The following is a 19202-nucleotide window of genomic DNA, read 5'->3' as shown; positions in this document are numbered from 1 at the left end:
TTGTTGGATGTCCTCCGGAGGTATACTGTGCGACATTCTGTCAAACTGGCATGTTGGATCGTCAAAATCCCGAGTTGGTTGGAAGGTCCTGCCGTAATGCACCAAACGTTCTGAACTGAGGAAAGATCCGGCGATCGTGCTGGCCAGGGTAGGGTCTGTCAAGTACGAAGAAAGGCAGTATAAACACTCGCCGTGCTTGACCAAGGATCATCTTGCTCAGAAGTAAGCCTGGGATGGCTTACCATGAAGGGCAACAAAACGGGACGTAGAATACCGTCGACGTACGGCTGTGCTGTAAGAATACCGCGGATGACAACCCACGGGGTCCTGATATGTAGAGGCATGGCACCCCTGATCATCACTTCTGGTTGTCAGGCATTATGGCGGGCAACAGTCAGGTTGGTATTCCACTGCTCTTCGGCGTACCCCCAGACACGTCGTCGGCGTGAAACATCGTTAACTGGAGTAGAATTGTCTTCAGTTCTGCTTCGAAGTGAGGCCCGATGGTCAGCGAAGACGTTTCTGGAGACGCACTGGGCAGGAGTGGGATACCAACATGACTGTTGGCCACCATACGGTTCGACCAGGAATGATGGTCTGGGGTGCGATTTCTTTTCATAGCAGGTCCACTTTGGTTGTCATCCGTTGCACCCTAACAGCACAGTGGTACGTCGACGATATTCTACGCTACGTTCTCCCTCATGGCAAGCCATCCTGGACTTACATTTCAGCAAGATAATACCCGCCCGAACGCGGCGATAGTTTCTTTGTGCTTGACCCTGCCTTGGCCAGCAAGGTCGCCGGAAGTGTCCCCAATTGAGAACTCCTGGAGCGTTATAGGCAGCACTCTCCAACCAGCTCGGGATTTTGACGATCCAAAGCGCCGATTGGACAGAACTTGGCACGATGTCGCTCAGGGGGACGTCCAACATTCCTGTCAATCAATGCCAATAACTGTTTGATTTAGAAACTTCCTGGCAGATTAAAACTGTGTGCCGGACCGAAACTCGAACTCGGGACCTTTGCCTTTCGCGGGCAAGTGCTCTACCAACTGAGCTACCCAAGCACGACTCACGCCCCGTCCTCACAGCTTTACTTCTGCCAGTACCTCGTCTCCTACCTGCCAAACTGTGAGGACGGGGCGTGAGTCGTGCTTGGGTAGCTCAGTTGGTAGAGCACTTGCCCGCGGAAGGCAAAGGTCCCGAATTCGAGTCTCGGTCCGACACACAGTTTTAATCTGCCAGGAAGTTCCATATCAGCGCACACTCCGCTGCAGAGTGAAAATCTCATACTGCTTGAGTAAAGGCCAGGACTGACTTGCTCAATTTGTGAAACCCTCTCTCTTCAATAAATCATCCAATTTTTTCCTGAAATAGTAATCTTTTGTTTGTCTGTTCGGGTACTTCACATCTACCGATTTCCGTCCCATTTGGATAATTCCTTCGTGGTGGGTCTTATGTTTTTTTAGAGTGTCTAACAATGTCCAGTCGGCGCAATGAAGAATCTAATGTACACTTATTCAGTCCTCAAGCTGTTGCTTAGAGAGGAACAGTAATAATACAGAGAAAAAGTGCTCTTACGGTAAGTACTTTTTTTACGTATCAATTTGTGGTGTGATAAATACATGATTCGAAGCAGTCGTTTGCTCCATCTCATACAGAATTTTGGGAGTGCAGTGTTCCTGGCTGCCGCTTGTCTTGACTTCAGCGGAAGATCAGCCGAGGCGTCTACAGGCGCCTGCTGTATTCCGCAGTCACTGCGCGCAGATAACAGGCGGCAGCACGTCCCCAGAAAGGTGCAGGCTGCTCGACAATTAGATGTCGTCCAGATCCCACTCGTCCTGCTGCAGCTTGTCCATCAGCTGCTCAACCCTGTCGTAGACGAGGTACGGAACGTCCTTGGCCAGCAGAAAGTCCAGGTGGTTGAAAGACAGCAGCGGCACCAGCTCGCTGAATACCACATTGGGCAGCTTCAGTGAGAATTCTTCAACGTCCTGCAACGGTAAACAGTATCGTGGTGAGACGGAATATTTTTTGCGTGTTTATTTATTTATTTATCTATTTCTGTAATATTTTTGTCTTGTCTTAATTTTGTCAATTTTATTTATGTAAATGTTGTACATACACTATTAGCCATTAAAATAGCTACACCACGAAGATGACGTGCTACAGACGCGAAATTAAACCGACAGGAAGAAGATGCTGTGATATGCAAATGATTAGCTTTCAGAGCATTCACACAAGGTTGGCACCGGTGGCGACACCTACAACGTGCTGACATCAGGAAAGTTTCCAACCGATTTCTCATACACAAACAGCAGTTGCCCAGCGTTGCCTGGTGAAACGTTGTTGTGATGCCTCGTGTAAGGAGGAGAAATGCGTACCATCACGTTTCCGACTTTGATAAAGGTCGGATTGTAGCCTATCGAGATTGCGGTTTATCGTATTGCGACATTGCTGCTCGTGTTGGTCGAGATCCAATGACTGTTAGCAGAATATGGGATCGGTGGGTTCAGGAGGATAATACGGAACGCCGTGCTGGATCCCAACGGCCTCGTATCACTAGCAGTCGAGATGACAGGCATCTTATCCGCATGACTGTAACGGAACCTGCAGCCACGTCTCGATCCCTGAGTCAACAGATGGGGACGTTTGCAAGACTATAACCCTCTGCACGAACAGCATGGACTATCAGCTCGTAGACCATGGCTGCGGTTACCCTTGACGCTGCATCACAGACAGGAGCGCCTGTGATGGTGTACTCAACGACGAACCTGCGTGCACGAATGACGAAACGTCATTTTTTCGGATGAATCCAGGTTCTGTTTACAGCATCATGATGGTGGTATCCGTGTTTGGCGACATCGCGGTAAACGCACATTGGAAGCGTGTATTCGTCATCGCCATACTGACTTATCACCCGACGTGATGGTATGGGGTGCCATTGGTTACACGTCTCGGTCACATCTTGTTCGCATTGACGGCACTTTGAACAGTGGACGTTACATTTCAGATGTGTTATGACCCGTGACTCTACCCTTCATTCGTTCCCTGCGAAACCTTATATTTCCGCAGGATGTTGCACGACCGCATGTTGCAGGTCCCGTACGGGCTTTTCTGGATACGCAAAATGTTCGACTGCTGCCCTGGCCAGCACATTCTCCAGATCTCTCACCAATTGAAAACATCTGGTCAACGGTGGCCGAGCAGCTGGCTCGTCACAATACGCCAGTCACAACTCTTGATGAACTATGGTATCGTGTTGAAGCTTCATGGGCAGCTGTACCTGTACACGCCATCCAAGCTCTGTTTGACTCAATGCCCGGGCGTATCAAGGCCGTTATTATGGTTCAAATGGCTCTGAGCACTATGCGACTTAACTGCTGAGGTCATCAGTCGCCCAGAATTTAGAACTAATTAAACCTAACTAACCTAAGGACATCACACACATCCATGCCCGAGGCAGGATTCGAACCTGCGACCGTAGCGGTCACGCGGTTCCAGACTGAAGCGCCTTTAACCGCACGGCCACACCGGCCGGCCGTTATTATGGCCAGAGGTGGTTGTTCTGGGTACTGATTTCTCAGGATCTATGCGCCCAAATTGCGTGAAAATGTAATTACATGTCAGTTCTAGTATAATATATTTGTCCAATGAATACCCATTTATCATCTTCATTTCTTCTTGGTGTAGCAATTTTAATGGCCAGTAGTGTACATGTGTTCCGTAATTTAAGAACTGTGCCAAGAGAAATTAATATCAGTGTAAATTCAGAGGAACAGGAAGATGTATAAAGTTCTGTGCTTGTGCAGAACTTGAACACCTCGAATAGCTGAAGTCACAACTCGAGAAATACCCGGTTCCGCTCGATATTTCGATCGCCCCGCGATCTAGCGACTTCCGTTAGTATTCGCTTGGTGCACAACTTCGTAGAAGGTTTAATAAACACAACAAATACACATAATAGAGACTTTAGCCGCCAATAATACATTCTCCTTTAGTGTTACAACAATCAACAATCTGCCAACACAGGGGTAACTTTTCGATTCCGCGACTATAGGAATCACGTGCTTTTGAGGCGAAGAACTCTTCAAGTGATGTCCGAAGCGCATTTGCTTCCGGTAAGGAAGTTCCTTGAAGATTGTTAGATAAAGAGCAAAATAGATGAAAATCTAAGGGCGCAAGATCGTGAATAATGTTGAAAGGGTAGAGTACTGCCCGACATAGAAAAGATTTGCCTCATTGGGTACACTAATGTCCGTTGTATAACAACATATTTCGTTGTTCTTGTCAGAACAGAAGTTTTATGGTAACACTATTTCATTCAATACACTTCTATTTAATTATTCATACGTGGACTTACTTCAAAAATAGATCACTATATCGAGTTTTGTGATGTTTCAGAAATGAGTGAATGGTTTCTTGTGCCCTGACGACAGATAGTGGATGTAGAATCTGTAATTATCTTTGAGACACTCCTCTGGTCGCCTTTGGCAGAACCAAAGAAAGAAAGTATTCCAGAGCACTGGAGTGCCTGGAGTGTGGCTGACGGTAACAGGACCCCCTCCACCCCCCCTCCCACTTCTGAGGAAGCGTGGGATGGCCTGGTGAACGGCCATGATCCGACATTCTGTCGCTAGTTCCTGAAGCTGAAACACCTATTTTGTGTGTGATCCATAAAACAAAGGGATATGGGAAATGTATGTATGTGAAATATTTAAGAGTAGCTAGCAATAATGATTTCCCTTTTCAGAATATCGACGAGAACAAAACTTTTTGGTGGGAGATTCATGTAAAGGTAGGCAGGTAAAACTCATGGGTAACTTAGGATTCTTTGGTAGTGACCAACGGTCACAATGAAACCACGTGTGGTAATTTTAAGCTGAAATACTTGCGAGTGGTAATTTTAAGCTGAGATACTTGTGTGTTAAATTTGAGCTGAGAATGTTTAAGAATTGCGTGAGCAGAATTTGAATTGGGAACAAGCACTTCCATATACTGACTTCGTCTCAATCTGACCAAGAAACAATGGAAAACAGAAGTGCTCATGCAAACTTTCAGTTGAGGATTCGTGTGTGAGGTAATTACGTAATCATGATACCAAAGTTACCGTTATTAATTACATTCGTGTGAAGCAAGTTAGACATTTTGATACTCTGAGAAAAGGGTGAGTTAGCCATTTGCCCAGCAACACAATGAGGGTTACATTGCAGTGGGAGATGAGCGTAAATCCTCCAGAGTATGTGGTAGGCCTGTAGGAATGGTTATGTGTGAACTTTAATCCGAAAGACTGTGACTTGTTAATCTGGGCTGAAATTTTGTTTTGGGGAAGATTTCATAAGTACTGGCAAAGGTCGGTTGTTCTGTTTTATTTTACATGTTTGATATGTATAATTTGAATGTGTCGACTTAATTACAAGTACTGAACCATAATGCAAGAATTTTCTTTGAATAGCCTGACCGCTAGTAAAGTCTCAAGGTTACTAGTAAATGACGTTATGAGAGTTAGAGACAGGAGTATTGGTTATCCGTACCAGTCCAGAAAGTGCACTATAGTAATAAGGAAAAACCATAGGATTTTCAAGGCCTATCCCTGTGCCAACTTATAACTAAATCTGAGGGGGTGCGATGGGGAGGTTCCCTTGTGAGTACTATGGGACTTAACATCTGAGGTCATCAGTCCCGTAACTAACCTAAGGACATCACACACATCCATGCCCGAGGTAGGATTCGAACCTGCGACCGTAGCAGTCGCGCGGTTCCGGACTGAAGCGCCTAGAACCGTTGGCCATGATTCACCCATTCATTCGTCGAATTGTGGCATCGCTCCTATTCAAATGTCGAGCAATTCTCCTATTACTCGAACCGGCTTCTTAAAGAACATCAACACGTCCTCACTCAAATGCTGACATCTGCTTATATTGTTCACGCACCTGTCTGCGAGGGATAGTTGGTGCCAACTGGGTACACGGAATGAAATTCGCAAAGATGTTATGCCCTGATACCGACATGTCCCTTAATTACTACCTTTGTCAGCTGCGCGGTGAAATTGCGCTGCAGCGTCACGCATTCATGCATCGGCCGCCAAGGTTTACAATTTTGCATTTCCTGTCGATACCTGAACGAATATCAATTTGTGACCGATTTGAATAACTCCTTCATGGTGCGATGGTTTGTTTTTGTCTTTTCGATTAAGTACCCATCTATTGGCCTCTAATTTTTTTACCAAAATAAGTTGCCGTTGCGCGTTACAGTTTGCCAATACATGACCACCGTCGCAAATGAGGAGCTCCGTAAACCTTCAGTCGTGCCAGCAACGTAAGTAATTCTCGACGTTAGCTTCAACCTTATTCGCTCGTAATAAATGAATACCATTCTCAAAATCCTCCATATGGTTTCTAGTTTGTCCTGTTATAGCTGAGCCACGAATTATTCGTTCTCTGTCTTGTATATTACAGGTAACTTTCCCACCATTTTCTCGAGCAAGCTATAGCTTTTACCCGGGATCCATACTCTCTGTGGTTGGCATTAGCTGACATTATTTAAATAAACACCCCGGCATTTGGCTCTTTTAGTGTTTATTTAAGTACAACCCAAGAATTTGATTTTATGTCTTTAACATACATTGCAGGACACTTAACATGTTGTCAAGCTCAGAGTTGGTCGTAAATTAAGAAAAATATTGGCTCCCCACGAAATTCCAGATGTAAAATCACCATACTGTAACAGATTAGATAAATAAAAGTGGGAGCACGTCATATTTTAAAAACAGGCTTACGTTGATAAATAAAAGATCAACATATCTCCTTAAAACGTAATAATAGTGCAAGCAAAGGTTTTGATTTCACTCTCATTACTTTTTAAGGGCACGCGCTCATCTTTCATTTAAGACTGTTTTTATTAAATATGACGTGCTCTCACGATTATTCAGTGATCTGTTACAAGATGGCCATTTTACATCTGCAGTTTCGTGCGGAGCCAATATTTTTCTTAATTTATTGTCAACTTTGAGCTTGATAACATAAGGGGGCAGGACGTCAAACGGGCCGACATGAAGCATGAGAGGCACCACAGGACATTTTAATTTACACTGTCTATACTTTTACAAATAAAGTCATAAAAATTTGTCAGCATGACCAGGAAGGATTCAGGGTTCACACTCACAGCAGCGGAAGTTCAAAAACATAACTATTGTTTTTCCACTTACTAATGGCTGCATTTGCTGCTATAGCTACACTTTTTTTCATATGTAAGAGAGATCCTTCGATGAATTTTGCACAGCATACAAACCATACTTACAGGTATATAAAACTCTTGAATTTATTTAATTTATGAAAAATAAATGAGCTCTTACATTTAAAACTTCATGTTTAGAAGAAACTCAAATTTTATTGTTAATTATCTCAATTTTTACCATCATTTTTAATAAATTTGGAAAACTCTGGAGTTTCATACACCTGTAAGTATGGTTTGTATGCTGTGCAAAATTCATCGAAGAATCTCCCTTACTTACGAAGAAGAGTGTATCTATAGCAACAAATGCAGCCAATAGTAAGTGAAAAAATGTTGAAATTTAACATTTAAAAAAATTATTTTTCTATGTTTTTGAACTTCCACCTCTATGAGTGTGAACCCTGAATCCTTCCTGGTCATGTTGACAAAGTTTTATGAATTTATTTGTAAAAGTATGTAGACAGTGGAAACTAAAACATCCTGTGGTGTCTCTCTTGCTCCAAGTCGGCCCGTTGGACGTGCTACGGCCCTTAAGTGTCTTGCAATGTATGTTAAAGACATAAAATCATATACTTGAAAAGGCATAAAAGGTCGAAACCTGGATTGTACTTTGTGGTATACACCACTTCTAACAAACACCGAGCAACGCGCTCCAGTACGCGGCCGCCAAATACACTCCTGGAAATGGAAAAAAGAACACATTGACACCGGTGTGTCAGACCCACCATACTTGCTCCGGACACTGCGAGAGGGCTGTACAAGCAATGATCACACGCACGGCACAGCGGACACACCAGGAACCGCGGTGTTGGCCGTCGAATGGCGCTAGCTGCGCAGCATTTGTGCACCGCCGCCGTCAGTGTCAGCCAGTTTGCCGTGGCATACGGAGCTCCATCGCAGTCTTTAACACTGGTAGCATGCCGCGACAGCGTGGACGTGAACCGTATGTGCAGTTGACGGACTTTGAGCGAGGGCGTATAGTGGGCATGCGGGAGGCTGGGTGGAAGTACCGCCGAATTGCTCAACACGTGGGGCGTGAGGTCTCCACAGTACATCGATGTTGTCGCCAGTGGTCGGCGGAAGGTGCACGTGCCCGTCGACCTGGGACCGGACCGCAGCGACGCACAGATGCACGCCAAGACCGTAGGATCCTACGCAGTGCCGTAGGGGACCGCACCGCCACTTCCCAGCAAATTAGGGACACTGTTGCTCCTGGGGTATCGGCGAGGACCATTCGCAACCGTCTCCATGAAGCTGGGCTACGGTCCCGCACACCGTTAGGCCGTCTTCCGCTCACGCCCCAACATCGTGCAGCCCGCCTCCAGTGGTGTCGCGACAGGCATGAATGGAGGGACGAATGGAGGCGTGTCATCTTCAGCGATGAGAGTCGCTTCTACCTTGGTGCCAATGATGGTCATATGCGTGTTTGGCGCCGTGCAGGTGAGCGCCACAATCAGGACTGCATACGACCGAGGCACACAGGGCCAACACCCGGCATCATGGTGTGGGGAGCGATCTCCTACACTGGCCGTACACCACTGGTGATCGTCGAGGGGACACTGAATAGTGCACGGTACATCCAAACCGTCATCGAACCCATCGTTCTACCATTCCTAGACCGGCAAGGGAACTTGCTGTTCCAACAGGACAATGCACGTCCGCATGTATCCCGTGCTACCCAACGTGCTCTAGAAGGTGTAAGTCAACTACCCTGGCCAGCAAGATCTCCGGATCTGTCCCCCATTGAGCATGTTTGGGACTGGATGAAGCGTCGTCTCACGCGGTCTGCACGTCCAGCACGAACGCTGGTCCAACTGAGGCGCCAGGTGGAAATGGCATGGCAAGCCGTTCCACAGGACTACATCCAGCATCTCTACGATCGTCTCCATGGGAGAATAGCAGCCTGCATTGCTGCGAAAGGTGGATATACACTGTACTAGTGCCGACATTGTGCATGCTCTGTTGCCTGTGTCTATGTGCCTGTGGTTCTGTCAGTGTGATCATGTGATGTATCTGACCCCAGGAATGTGTCAATAAAGTTTCCCCTTCCTGGGACAATGAATTCACGGTGTTCTTATTTCAGTTTCCAGGAGTGTACATCGCTGGCCGCACTTCTCTGGGCGGCCCGCTGCTTTCATCGCTGGCCGTCTTCACACGCACGTTCCCTTACGTGGCCGAGAAATACATCGCTGGCCGCACTTCTCCGGGCGGCTCGCGGCTGCCATCGCTGGCCGCCTTCGCGCGCGCGTTTGTCAGCACACGGCAATTGGCTACGTCAGGAAACATTGCGATTGGTTTTCCCTGGGAAACAGCGACCCCAGCCGACGGCTCCATTAACTAGCAAGCCTTATATAAACCCGGCCGCCGCCGCAAACGACAGTTCTCATCGGGAAGTGCAGTACGCCGTGTTCCAGCTGCCTGTGGAGGACTCGCCACACCACTCGAGGTTACCTGGCTGCTCGGCGGAAATCTAGCGACTTCACTTGGAGAGACTGAACTTCACTGGACTTGGGAATAATTACGGGACGTGCACCCCACTATGCACATCTGGACATTGGTATAACCAAACTTTAATTATGCATTACTTCTGAGTGTGAGCCTGGGTAGACGCTTGGCTAACATAATTGTTAAAAAGTGATTTGTGATTTAATAAACCAGACTGACGAGGTTATTGTGTTATTCCTGGTTATAACACACTTAGATAAGCAGTAAAAGTCAATTGGCAGTGCGTTCCTTTAAAAATTATTGTACGACTGTTTCTCAGCAACTAGCAGAATTTGTTGTTACATGCCCATCCCAATTACTGAAGAAGCTGTTGAGCATTTTGTGATTTGCCGCGCGGGTTAGCAGCACGGTCAGGGGCGCCTTGCTCCCCCGTCGGAGGTTCGAGTCCTCCCTCGGGCATATGTGTGTGTGTGTGTGTGTGTGTGTGTGTGTGTGTGTGTCTGTGTGTGTGTGTGTTGTCCTCAGCGTAAGATAGTTTAAGTTAGATTAAGTAGTGTGTAAACTTAGGGACCGATGAACTCAGCAGGTGGGTCCCATAGGAATCTACAACCACCATGTTGCGATTTAGATTTGTTACTTGCGCTGCCCAAAACTTGACAAAAAAGTACGAGTAGAAAAGATTTGTTATAAATGGTCGTTTCTTTCTAGTATTTCCCGCTCTGTTACGTACTTATGTGTACATTTCCTGTACAAATCAGTTTCTGCGTTTTCTTCAACGTATTTACTTACTGTGGTAAAACAAGCAGTGGCCCACAGCCCACAAAACAAACTTGTATACAGGCGTGTGCTTTCCGATAGCTTCATTCTGTTGATAAGGCGCGTTTTCTGTCACACTCCGAACTTTGCTGAACCGTATCTGATCGTCCCAGATAGCGTTATCTGGCAGAAACTGGAGCACATGGCAGTTGTCCACCCCATGGAGCTGCACAAATGTCACCGGACGTAACGAGCGGACTGGCCATCCCTCTGCCGGACACTGATCCCTGTGTGTTTCCTCAAATGCTGAACTACAGCTGTTAAATGAACATATTAATCTACGCATCCAAATTCATGAGCAACACTATCTTCTGGTTGCAGCCAGGCTACTTATTAATGGCACACTGGTCAAAATAATCAGGGGATCAAGCAGGATATTGTGTTAAATCTCGAGGAGAATATTGTGTAGGGCACGGTTTAGAGTAAAACTTATCTGTATTACCACAGAAAGAGAAAATAAGTCGTTCTACTCATATTTCATACGACTAGGATATACATGCAGGGTTACAATTATTGAACTATATGAAATAAAATCGTCACAGCTTTTAAATTGTTTGCGTTAGAACGTTCAAACTGCACGGTTGCCCGCGGGGCATGCTGGGAATTATTATGAATGGTTTAGCGACGAAGCCCACCCTAAAAAAAAAAAAAAAAAAAAAAAAAGGTTCAAATGGCTCCGAGCGCTACGGCACTTAACATCTGAGGTCATCAGTCCCCTAGAACTTAGAACTACTTAAACCTAACTAACCTAAGGACATCACACACATCCATGCCCGAGGCAGGATTCGAACCTCCGACCGTAGCGGTCACGCGGTTCCAGACTGAAGCGCCTAGAAAAGCACGGCCACACCGGCCGAAGCCCACCTTCATTTGGATTGGTTCGTCAATAAGCAAAACCCGCGCATTTGGGGGACTGAGAATCTGCATTTCGCGATCGCGAAGTCTCTTCACCCTCAACGGGTGACTGCATGGTGTCCGTCTCTGTGACTGCTGAAAATATACTGCACAAGTCAGCACAGCTGCAGTGAGACACAGACATACCTGCCAAATAGAGCTCTCCATTGACTTGTGAATACACATTTTATTAACAGTGTAAACGAATATCTTACGATAATGGCAACAAGTATTGCCGCACAGGGTAGCCGCGCGGTCAGGGCGTCTTGTCACGGTCCGCGAGCCTCCCCCCCTCCCCCCCCCCCTCATGTCGAGGTTCGAGTCCTCCCTCGGGCATGGGTGTGTGTGTGTGTGTCGTCCTTAGCGTAAGCTAGTTTAAGTTAGATTAAGTAGTGTGTAAGCTTAGGGACCGATGACCTCAGCAGTTTGGTCCCATAAGACCTTACCACAAACTTCTGAAAATTTTTGCAACAAGTATTCTTCCTCAAGAAGTGAAAATTCAGAGGGGGAGCAGCACTGCTTAAACGTGGATTGAATGAACATCGAGCAAGTAATAGAAACGGAAGAATTATTCTTGACAGGGAAGTCCATTGTGTGCGTCTTTATCACTCTCTCGACATCGTGTTACTGAAGACAAATCTTCGTGAAACTGCGGAAGTTTCGATGTCATGAAAATGGCGAAGAAGGAAATTATTAGAGCCTGAATAAATTAACACAGAACAGATGCAACAGGTTACTTAGCCTATAGCGCCAGTGGTGTTGTCAACTTTTCATGGTACAAGGGCTATCGGGAGACTATTGATTCTAGCTGAAAATCAAAATACAGCAAATGCCCAACATATCGCAGATTCGGACATAAAGGATTTAAAATAGAAACTTTGTTCTAGCCTTAAAAACCAACAGTAGTAATTCAGCTGCTGGATTAGGATGTTATTTGAGAATTCAAAGCTCTTTATTGCCGTGAATTGTTCACTTATAGATCGGCTTGAAACATAAACATTACCTAGAAAATTTCATTGAAATTATACTCCCAAACACGAGGTGAGTGGAAAAACAAAACCTACAAACATATCAGAGATCATGGTACCGTGAAATTAAAAATAACCACTGGAAAGCTTAAGTTTGAGAACATCGGGAACTTCTCATAAACCTCGTGCACTACAACACAATCTGGCATAACCAATTCCAACAGAGCAGTAGTGTTAAATTAAATATGCGCGTAGAACTACATAAACACGAATCACATAAGCAATAGAATATAACTGGTAAGAAGAAAGTTATGACCTACAGAATACCATAGAAACAGACAGTTTGTAACGTGGAACATCGCTGATTCAACTGCCAATACAGCTGTCAAATGACGCCATTATGAAACAAACTTTCAGAATTAGTGGGGATATACGACGAACACCAACAAAAGCAAAATGAGGATAATGGAATGTAGTCGAATCAAATCTGGTGATGCTGAGGGAATTAGATTAGGAAATGAGACACTTAAAGTAATAGATGAGATTTGGATAGCAAAATAACTGAGGATGGTCGAAGTAGACAAGATATAAAATAAAGACTAGCGGTGGCAAGGAAAGCGTTTCTCAAGAAGAGCAATTTGTTAACATCGAATATAGACTTCAGTATCAGGAAATATTTTATGAAAGTACTTGTATGGAGTGTAGCCATGTATGGATGTGAAACATGGACGATAAATAGTTTAGACAAGAAGAGAATAGAAGCTTTTGAAATGTGGTGCTACAGAAAAATGTTGAAGATTAGCATATAACTAATGACGAGGTACTTAATAGAATTGGGGAGAAGAGGAATTTGTGGCACAACTGACTAGAAGAAGGGATCGGTTGGTAGGACACGTTCTCAGGCATCAAGGGATCACCAATTTAGCCCTGGAGGGAAGCATGTAAGGTAAAAATAGTAGAGGGAGACCAAGAGATGAATACACTAAGCAGACTCAGAAGGATGTAGGTTGCAGTAGTTACATGGAGATGAACAAACGTGCAGAGGATAGAGCAGCATGGAGAGCTGCATAAAACCAGTCTTTGGACTGAAGACCACAATACAATTAGACAGCTTCAGAAATAACTGCTCCAGCTAAGGTTTAAGATCTACTACAACTCCACTAACATCAAAAGAGCAAACTTACACAGTAGGGACAGCGATATCAAGACAAACTGATGTACATAGCGAAGCATAATACTGTTTCATAACATTTTAAATTATCTAATTAAAAATCTGAAATGTACCAAACTATGTATTTCCGCAGATGACCTAAAATGGCAATCACGCCGAAAAAAGGCTATTATAATAAAAATACACACATCAAAAAAAGTTTTGCATCACCCCAGTTCCCAGAACTCTTGACGATAGACGTTGACTATGGATATTGTATCACAGACACAGTCCCTTTGACTGTTCAGAGATGTCACTAAACCCGCCGAGAGATGTAAACAACCATGCATGAGCAGCGCCTATTAGACGGAGGGGGTCCGACAGCCGATCAGTTCCAGTCACTCCATTAGGAAGGAGGAACTCGGCTCGTGTTGTCTATAGTTCAACCATGCCCAGACGGTCAATACCGCGGTTCGATCGCATCCGCATTGTTACTTTGTGCCAGGAGGGGCTCTCAACAAGGTCCATGCGTCTCGGAGTGAACCAAAGTGATGTTGTTCGGACATGGAGGAGATACAGAGAGACAGGAACTGTCGATGACCTGCCTCGCTCAGGCCGCCCAAGGGCTGCTACTGCAGTGGATGACCGCTGCCTCCGGATTATGGCTCGGAGGAACCCTGACAGCAACGCCACCATGTCGAATAATGCTTTCCGTGCAGCCACAGGACGTCGTGCTACGACTCAAACTGTGCGCAATAGGCTACATGATGCGCAACTTCACTCCCGACGTCCAAGGCGAGGTCCATCTTTGCAACCACGACACCACGCAGCTCAGTACAGATGAGCACAACAATATGCCGAATGGACCGCTCAGGATTGGCATCACGTTCTTTTCACCGACAAGTGTCGCGTATGCCTTCAACCAGACAATCATCGGATACGTGTTTGGAAGCAACCCGGTCAGGATGAACGCCTTAGGCACACTGTCCAGCGAGTGCAGCAAGGTGGAGGTTCCGTGCTGGTTTGGGATGGCATTATGTGGGGCCCACGCATGCCGCTGGTGGTCATGGAAGGCGCCGCAATGGCTGTACGATACGTGAATGACTTCCTCCGACCGATAGCGCAACCATATCGGCAGCATATTGGCGAGGCATTCGTTTTCATGGACGACAATTCGCGCCCCCAACTTGCACATCTTGTGAATGATTTCCTTCAGGATAACGCCATCGCTTGACTATGGCAAGCATGTTCTCCAGACATGAACCCTATCGAACATTCCTGGGTTAGATTGCAAAGGCTGTTTATGGACGTCGTGACCCACCAACCACTCTGAGGGATATCCACCGAATCACCGTTGAGGAGTGTGACAATCTGGACCAACAGTGCCTTGATGAACTTGTGGATAGTATGCCACGACGAATACAGGTATGTATTAATGCAAGAGGATGTGCTACTGGGTATTAGAGGTACCGGTGTGTACAGCAATCTGGACCACCATCTCTGGAGGTCTCGCTGTATGGCTGTACAACATGCAAAGTGTGGTTTTCATGAGCAATAAAAAGGGTGGGAATGATGTTTATGTTGATCTCTATTAGCATTTTCTGTGCAGTTTCCGGAACTCTCGGAACCGAGATGATGCAAAACGTTTTTTGATGTGTGTGTAATCGGATACAGCAACAACTTGATCTCATAACATAATATATAATAATCTTCTTTTGGTCCATAGTACTGAGCTCACTGGTCCATACTACCTCCTCGTAAAACCTGGAAAGCAAAGAGCTTGCAGTAGAAGAGATCTGCTTCACCATATCGAGGATAAAGCATTGCTCGTATCTCTTGAGGTATGCATTTTCGAGCCCACGTTTACTGAGACCTTTTTGCTTCTAGTATCATGTATTTTCAACTGTATACGTTTACCATGTTAATTATGGTACATCCTGTATACCGCAGTGCAGTACGGCATTATATTTGAAAGTACTGCAGTGTTATTATTTACTCGCCGTTTGAATGCAGTCCATCTAACCGCTGCATTCGGTAAATTTTTTAACTGTTTTATTTTTTTCTTTATATTTAAGTACTGAGCTGTATGTAAATCAGTATAGCTTTGCATTATGCGCTTTCCCAAACTTTCTCTGCGTTATTTATCAGTCCACTGCACTCTGTCGATACAGTGTGTGTCGCTGCAATGCAAACGCTTCCCCTGACACTCGCATTGTATAGCCTAGAACTTGTACTGTGTGGGGGGGTGGAAACGTGTTGTCTCGCTAGAAGTACAGCATTGGATGAATGCCGTTAAGGGACAAAATTTTCCTGGCACTTCGCAGAAATTCTGTGCGCACACTTCCTTGTTTATACTACAATGCAGGAAATACCGCGAAATGTAAGTGCTATACATGTACATCCTCTACATCTAAATGTGTATGCAGTAGCGTGCTGGAAGAGCGTTCTTCTGAGAAAAACTCACACTGAAAAGTGAGCCCCATTGGATTCTCTGCAGACGCCAACTCTCGCCGAGAACGAGAAACTCTTTCGCCAGCCATTGTCTATAGGATGCGTGCGAACAGGAGCCTGGGTACGTATTATACAGTCTCTCGCTTTGTTTACTGTGGGAATACGTTCCCAACTGCGAGCCGTAGACAAGAGAACAGCAGACGCCCGCGTCGCGTGATGGCAGATTTAGATTCATTTAGTTCACGTTAAGTCAGAACAGAACGCATTCTTCAGGTTCAGTTTTGTGCGGTAATGTATAGCGCATCCTCTCAAACTGTTTAGCGTGAGATGCCATTAATGAAGGGAAAAAATTATTCCAATTGGCATTAACGGGTGCTCCTCAATCTTTGGCCTAAAAAACAAAAACAACAGTGGCGCGTTTTTAGAGAAAAATTGTTTGTACTCCTTCAATATGCAGAAACAACAAAGACGCGTTTATTGAAAACTTTTATTTGTGTTCCTTCAGCTCGAGATTTAGACTAATACTTGCAATAGTACTTTTGTAGATGACACTAATCCGTATAATAATAAAAAAATGTACACCTGGAAAAAGAGGTGAGACAGTAGTTAACGCATTGGACTTATATCCAGGAGAGGTTACAAATGTCTTCATGCCCTTCTACGATTTCCGGAAATCGAGGCAAAGTGAGTGGCATCGTTGGCTTTCGAGAGGACACAGCCACTTTCGTCTCCATTCTCGTCCAATCCGAGTATGTGTCCTGATACATTTTTCGTTCTTTCCCGACGTTTATTGCTAACACAGCGAAAATCAAATTTGAGAAAAGACTGAGAGGTTGCGCACTCCATTGCATTCTGCTCTATAAAGATAGAATTGTAAGGAAAATAGGGTCCTCAATATCTTTATATCTTCCAGATGTCTGCCGTGCAACTGGCGACTTATTTTGAAGCGAAGTATAACATATTTTTTTAGCTTTTGTGTCGTAATTGGAATTCATTTTTGCAGAAATTGGAATAGTATGAAGGAATCATAACAAACTAACAAAAAGTACTCTGCATAATATAGGTCGCTAATTCAGCGAGGTGGTTGTGCTGAATGATCATGGTGGAAGGAAATTCCAGCAATGTATTTGGACACCAAAAGGCTGTATGCAGAGCATTTCACAGTAGCGAAGATGAACAAGTGCTAGTGGCTCTTACTCTAGAAAGCTCATGTTTACTCGACATATTTCATTGTTTTGGTCCATACTACTACCTCCTTTGTTACCAATTCATTTTCGGCCATATCCCTAGACGACATGTAAAAAGTCCCTATGTTCACCTTGAACGTCCCTAAGCACGCAAAAAATTCTAGACTGAAAAAAAAGGTGAATCACCTTTTGGGTAGTAATATTCCCCCTTTATTAACAATTTTGTACACTGAACGGTAACTGTTTTCAAACAAAATGTTCACAGTGTTATTTGGGAAGCTTGCGTGAGTGCCCCTGGTTTTGGTCGTCGCATGGAGGCCCATTCGGAGCACTTCGCGTTGATTGCCATCTATACACGATTGTTGCTACCGTCAGCGTTTCCTCAACTTCGGCCATGTTTCTTCTAGTATTGCAACAACTTTAGTTTAATTTACGTTCTTGTCTACAAATAAGTACCTCTTTTGAAAATTATTTCCTCATAATGCACATTCCCGAATCTATTGACTTCCGTGCTAAATTTGGAGGCAACAGCACATCGGTACGATGAGCGTTAAGCAATAAACACGCCAGTATTTCCCCCGTCACTTACCCTCTCCAGACAGTGACTAAAATACTTTCCTTCTGCGCCTAGTTTCGTCTCTGAGACAGGCCCTTATTGGCCAACTTTCGGTATACAATGGTGACAAATGTATACAATATTAAAAATTATACGGTCTGGCAATTCTTTCTTTTTATATTTCTTATTTTTTTTATTTTTCTTTCTTGGATAAAAAGTCGCTGCGTCTTACAGAGGGATTGGAAATCCATCCCTTCGTCCCTACATTTTGGAAAAAAGAGCCGAAAGCTCCTATGCACAGGGACATGTCCCAAAGTTTGGCAGCTGTGACCAACCTCTCAAAATATGGAAGGCAAAGAACTTGCAGTAGAAGAGATCTGTTTCACAGTATTGAAGATGAAGAAGTGCCCATAGCTGTTAAGATATGCATTTTAGAGCTCATGTTTACTAGATTTCCTTGCTCAAAGTGATTGTTCCTGTCATATCCCTGAATACTGACCATTACTCCTGGTACATCCTGTATATACTGATGAGGGAAAACAATACAACTGCTCGCTTGGCGGCCTTGGGGGCTCGTGACGCGATAAGAAAAGTATATAAGCGGTGAAGAGACGAATGGGGAAGCATTCTAACGGCAATACAAGTCGCAAATTGGGTAACCATCTGCAAACTGGAAAAGCAGCTGACATAAGTTACTTTGATAAAAATAAAATTGTTTTGGCCCGTCGCCAGGGAGCGAATAGCTCGGAAACGGCGAAGTAGGTCCTATGGAAAGTGCTTGAAGGATGATGAAACAGTGAGTAGGAGATAAGATGGCCGACATGCACACCTAATCACAGAGCAGGCTTATCCTCTCGGTGGCAGATTGGATGTCAGAGAGAGTACAGTACTGGTGCAGCTGCAAGTGTTTCAGAGCCCACCGTTTTGTGTGTATCGTGGAACATGGGGCCCCACAGCAGATGACACCTACTTATTGTCAACTTGAGCAATGACATTGTCAATTTGGACTGCAGTGGGCACACACTCTTGAAATTGCATGCTAAAATTTTATTGTTATACTCATATTTACTAGTTCATATGTAACTTTGGTCTGTACTTGTATCTAGATGACAGACGAAAATAAATTAACAAGTAAATAAATAAATAACAATTAGAGGGCCTGGGATCATATACACTGGACTGTGGATCAATGGAAATGTGTCACAAGGGCAGAATTGTGTTACAGAGGTTTGAGGAGCATGATAGTGAACTCATCATGATGTCTCGGACATTAAAGTCACTAGATTTCTATCCAATGGAACATAGCTGGGACACAATTGGCGGTAGAGGTGCACCCACAAACCACCATCATATAATTTATGGGATTTGCATTACCCATGCACAGACATCTGCTGCCACATGCCTTCGGAAAGCTACTAAGGTCTTGTGTTGACTCCATGCCACACACACAATTTCTGCTGTGTTGCATTTCAAAGGTGGGTCAACCCTCTATTAAGCAATTGG

The 19202-nt window shown here is 44.8% G+C and overlaps 1 protein-coding gene across 1 annotated transcript in view; it reads right to left on the bottom strand.

Moving 5' to 3' along the window:
- Nucleotides 1–1576: 1576 nt before the first annotated feature.
- LOC124805066 (lipase 3-like) overlaps nt 1577–19202 on the bottom strand; it is a 178838-nt gene continuing 161212 nt past the window's right edge. The window contains exon 8 of the mRNA XM_047265490.1: nt 1577–1993. Within this exon, the coding sequence (XP_047121446.1) occupies nt 1814–1993 (180 nt within the window). The 3' untranslated portion in view covers nt 1577–1813. The remainder of the gene's footprint in view (nt 1994–19202) is intronic.

The sequence above is a fragment of the Schistocerca piceifrons genome, chromosome 7, assembly GCF_021461385.2.
Source record: "Schistocerca piceifrons isolate TAMUIC-IGC-003096 chromosome 7, iqSchPice1.1, whole genome shotgun sequence".
Lineage (NCBI taxonomy): Eukaryota > Metazoa > Arthropoda > Insecta > Orthoptera > Acrididae > Schistocerca > Schistocerca piceifrons.
This window is presented reverse-complemented; position numbering and strand designations above follow the sequence as displayed.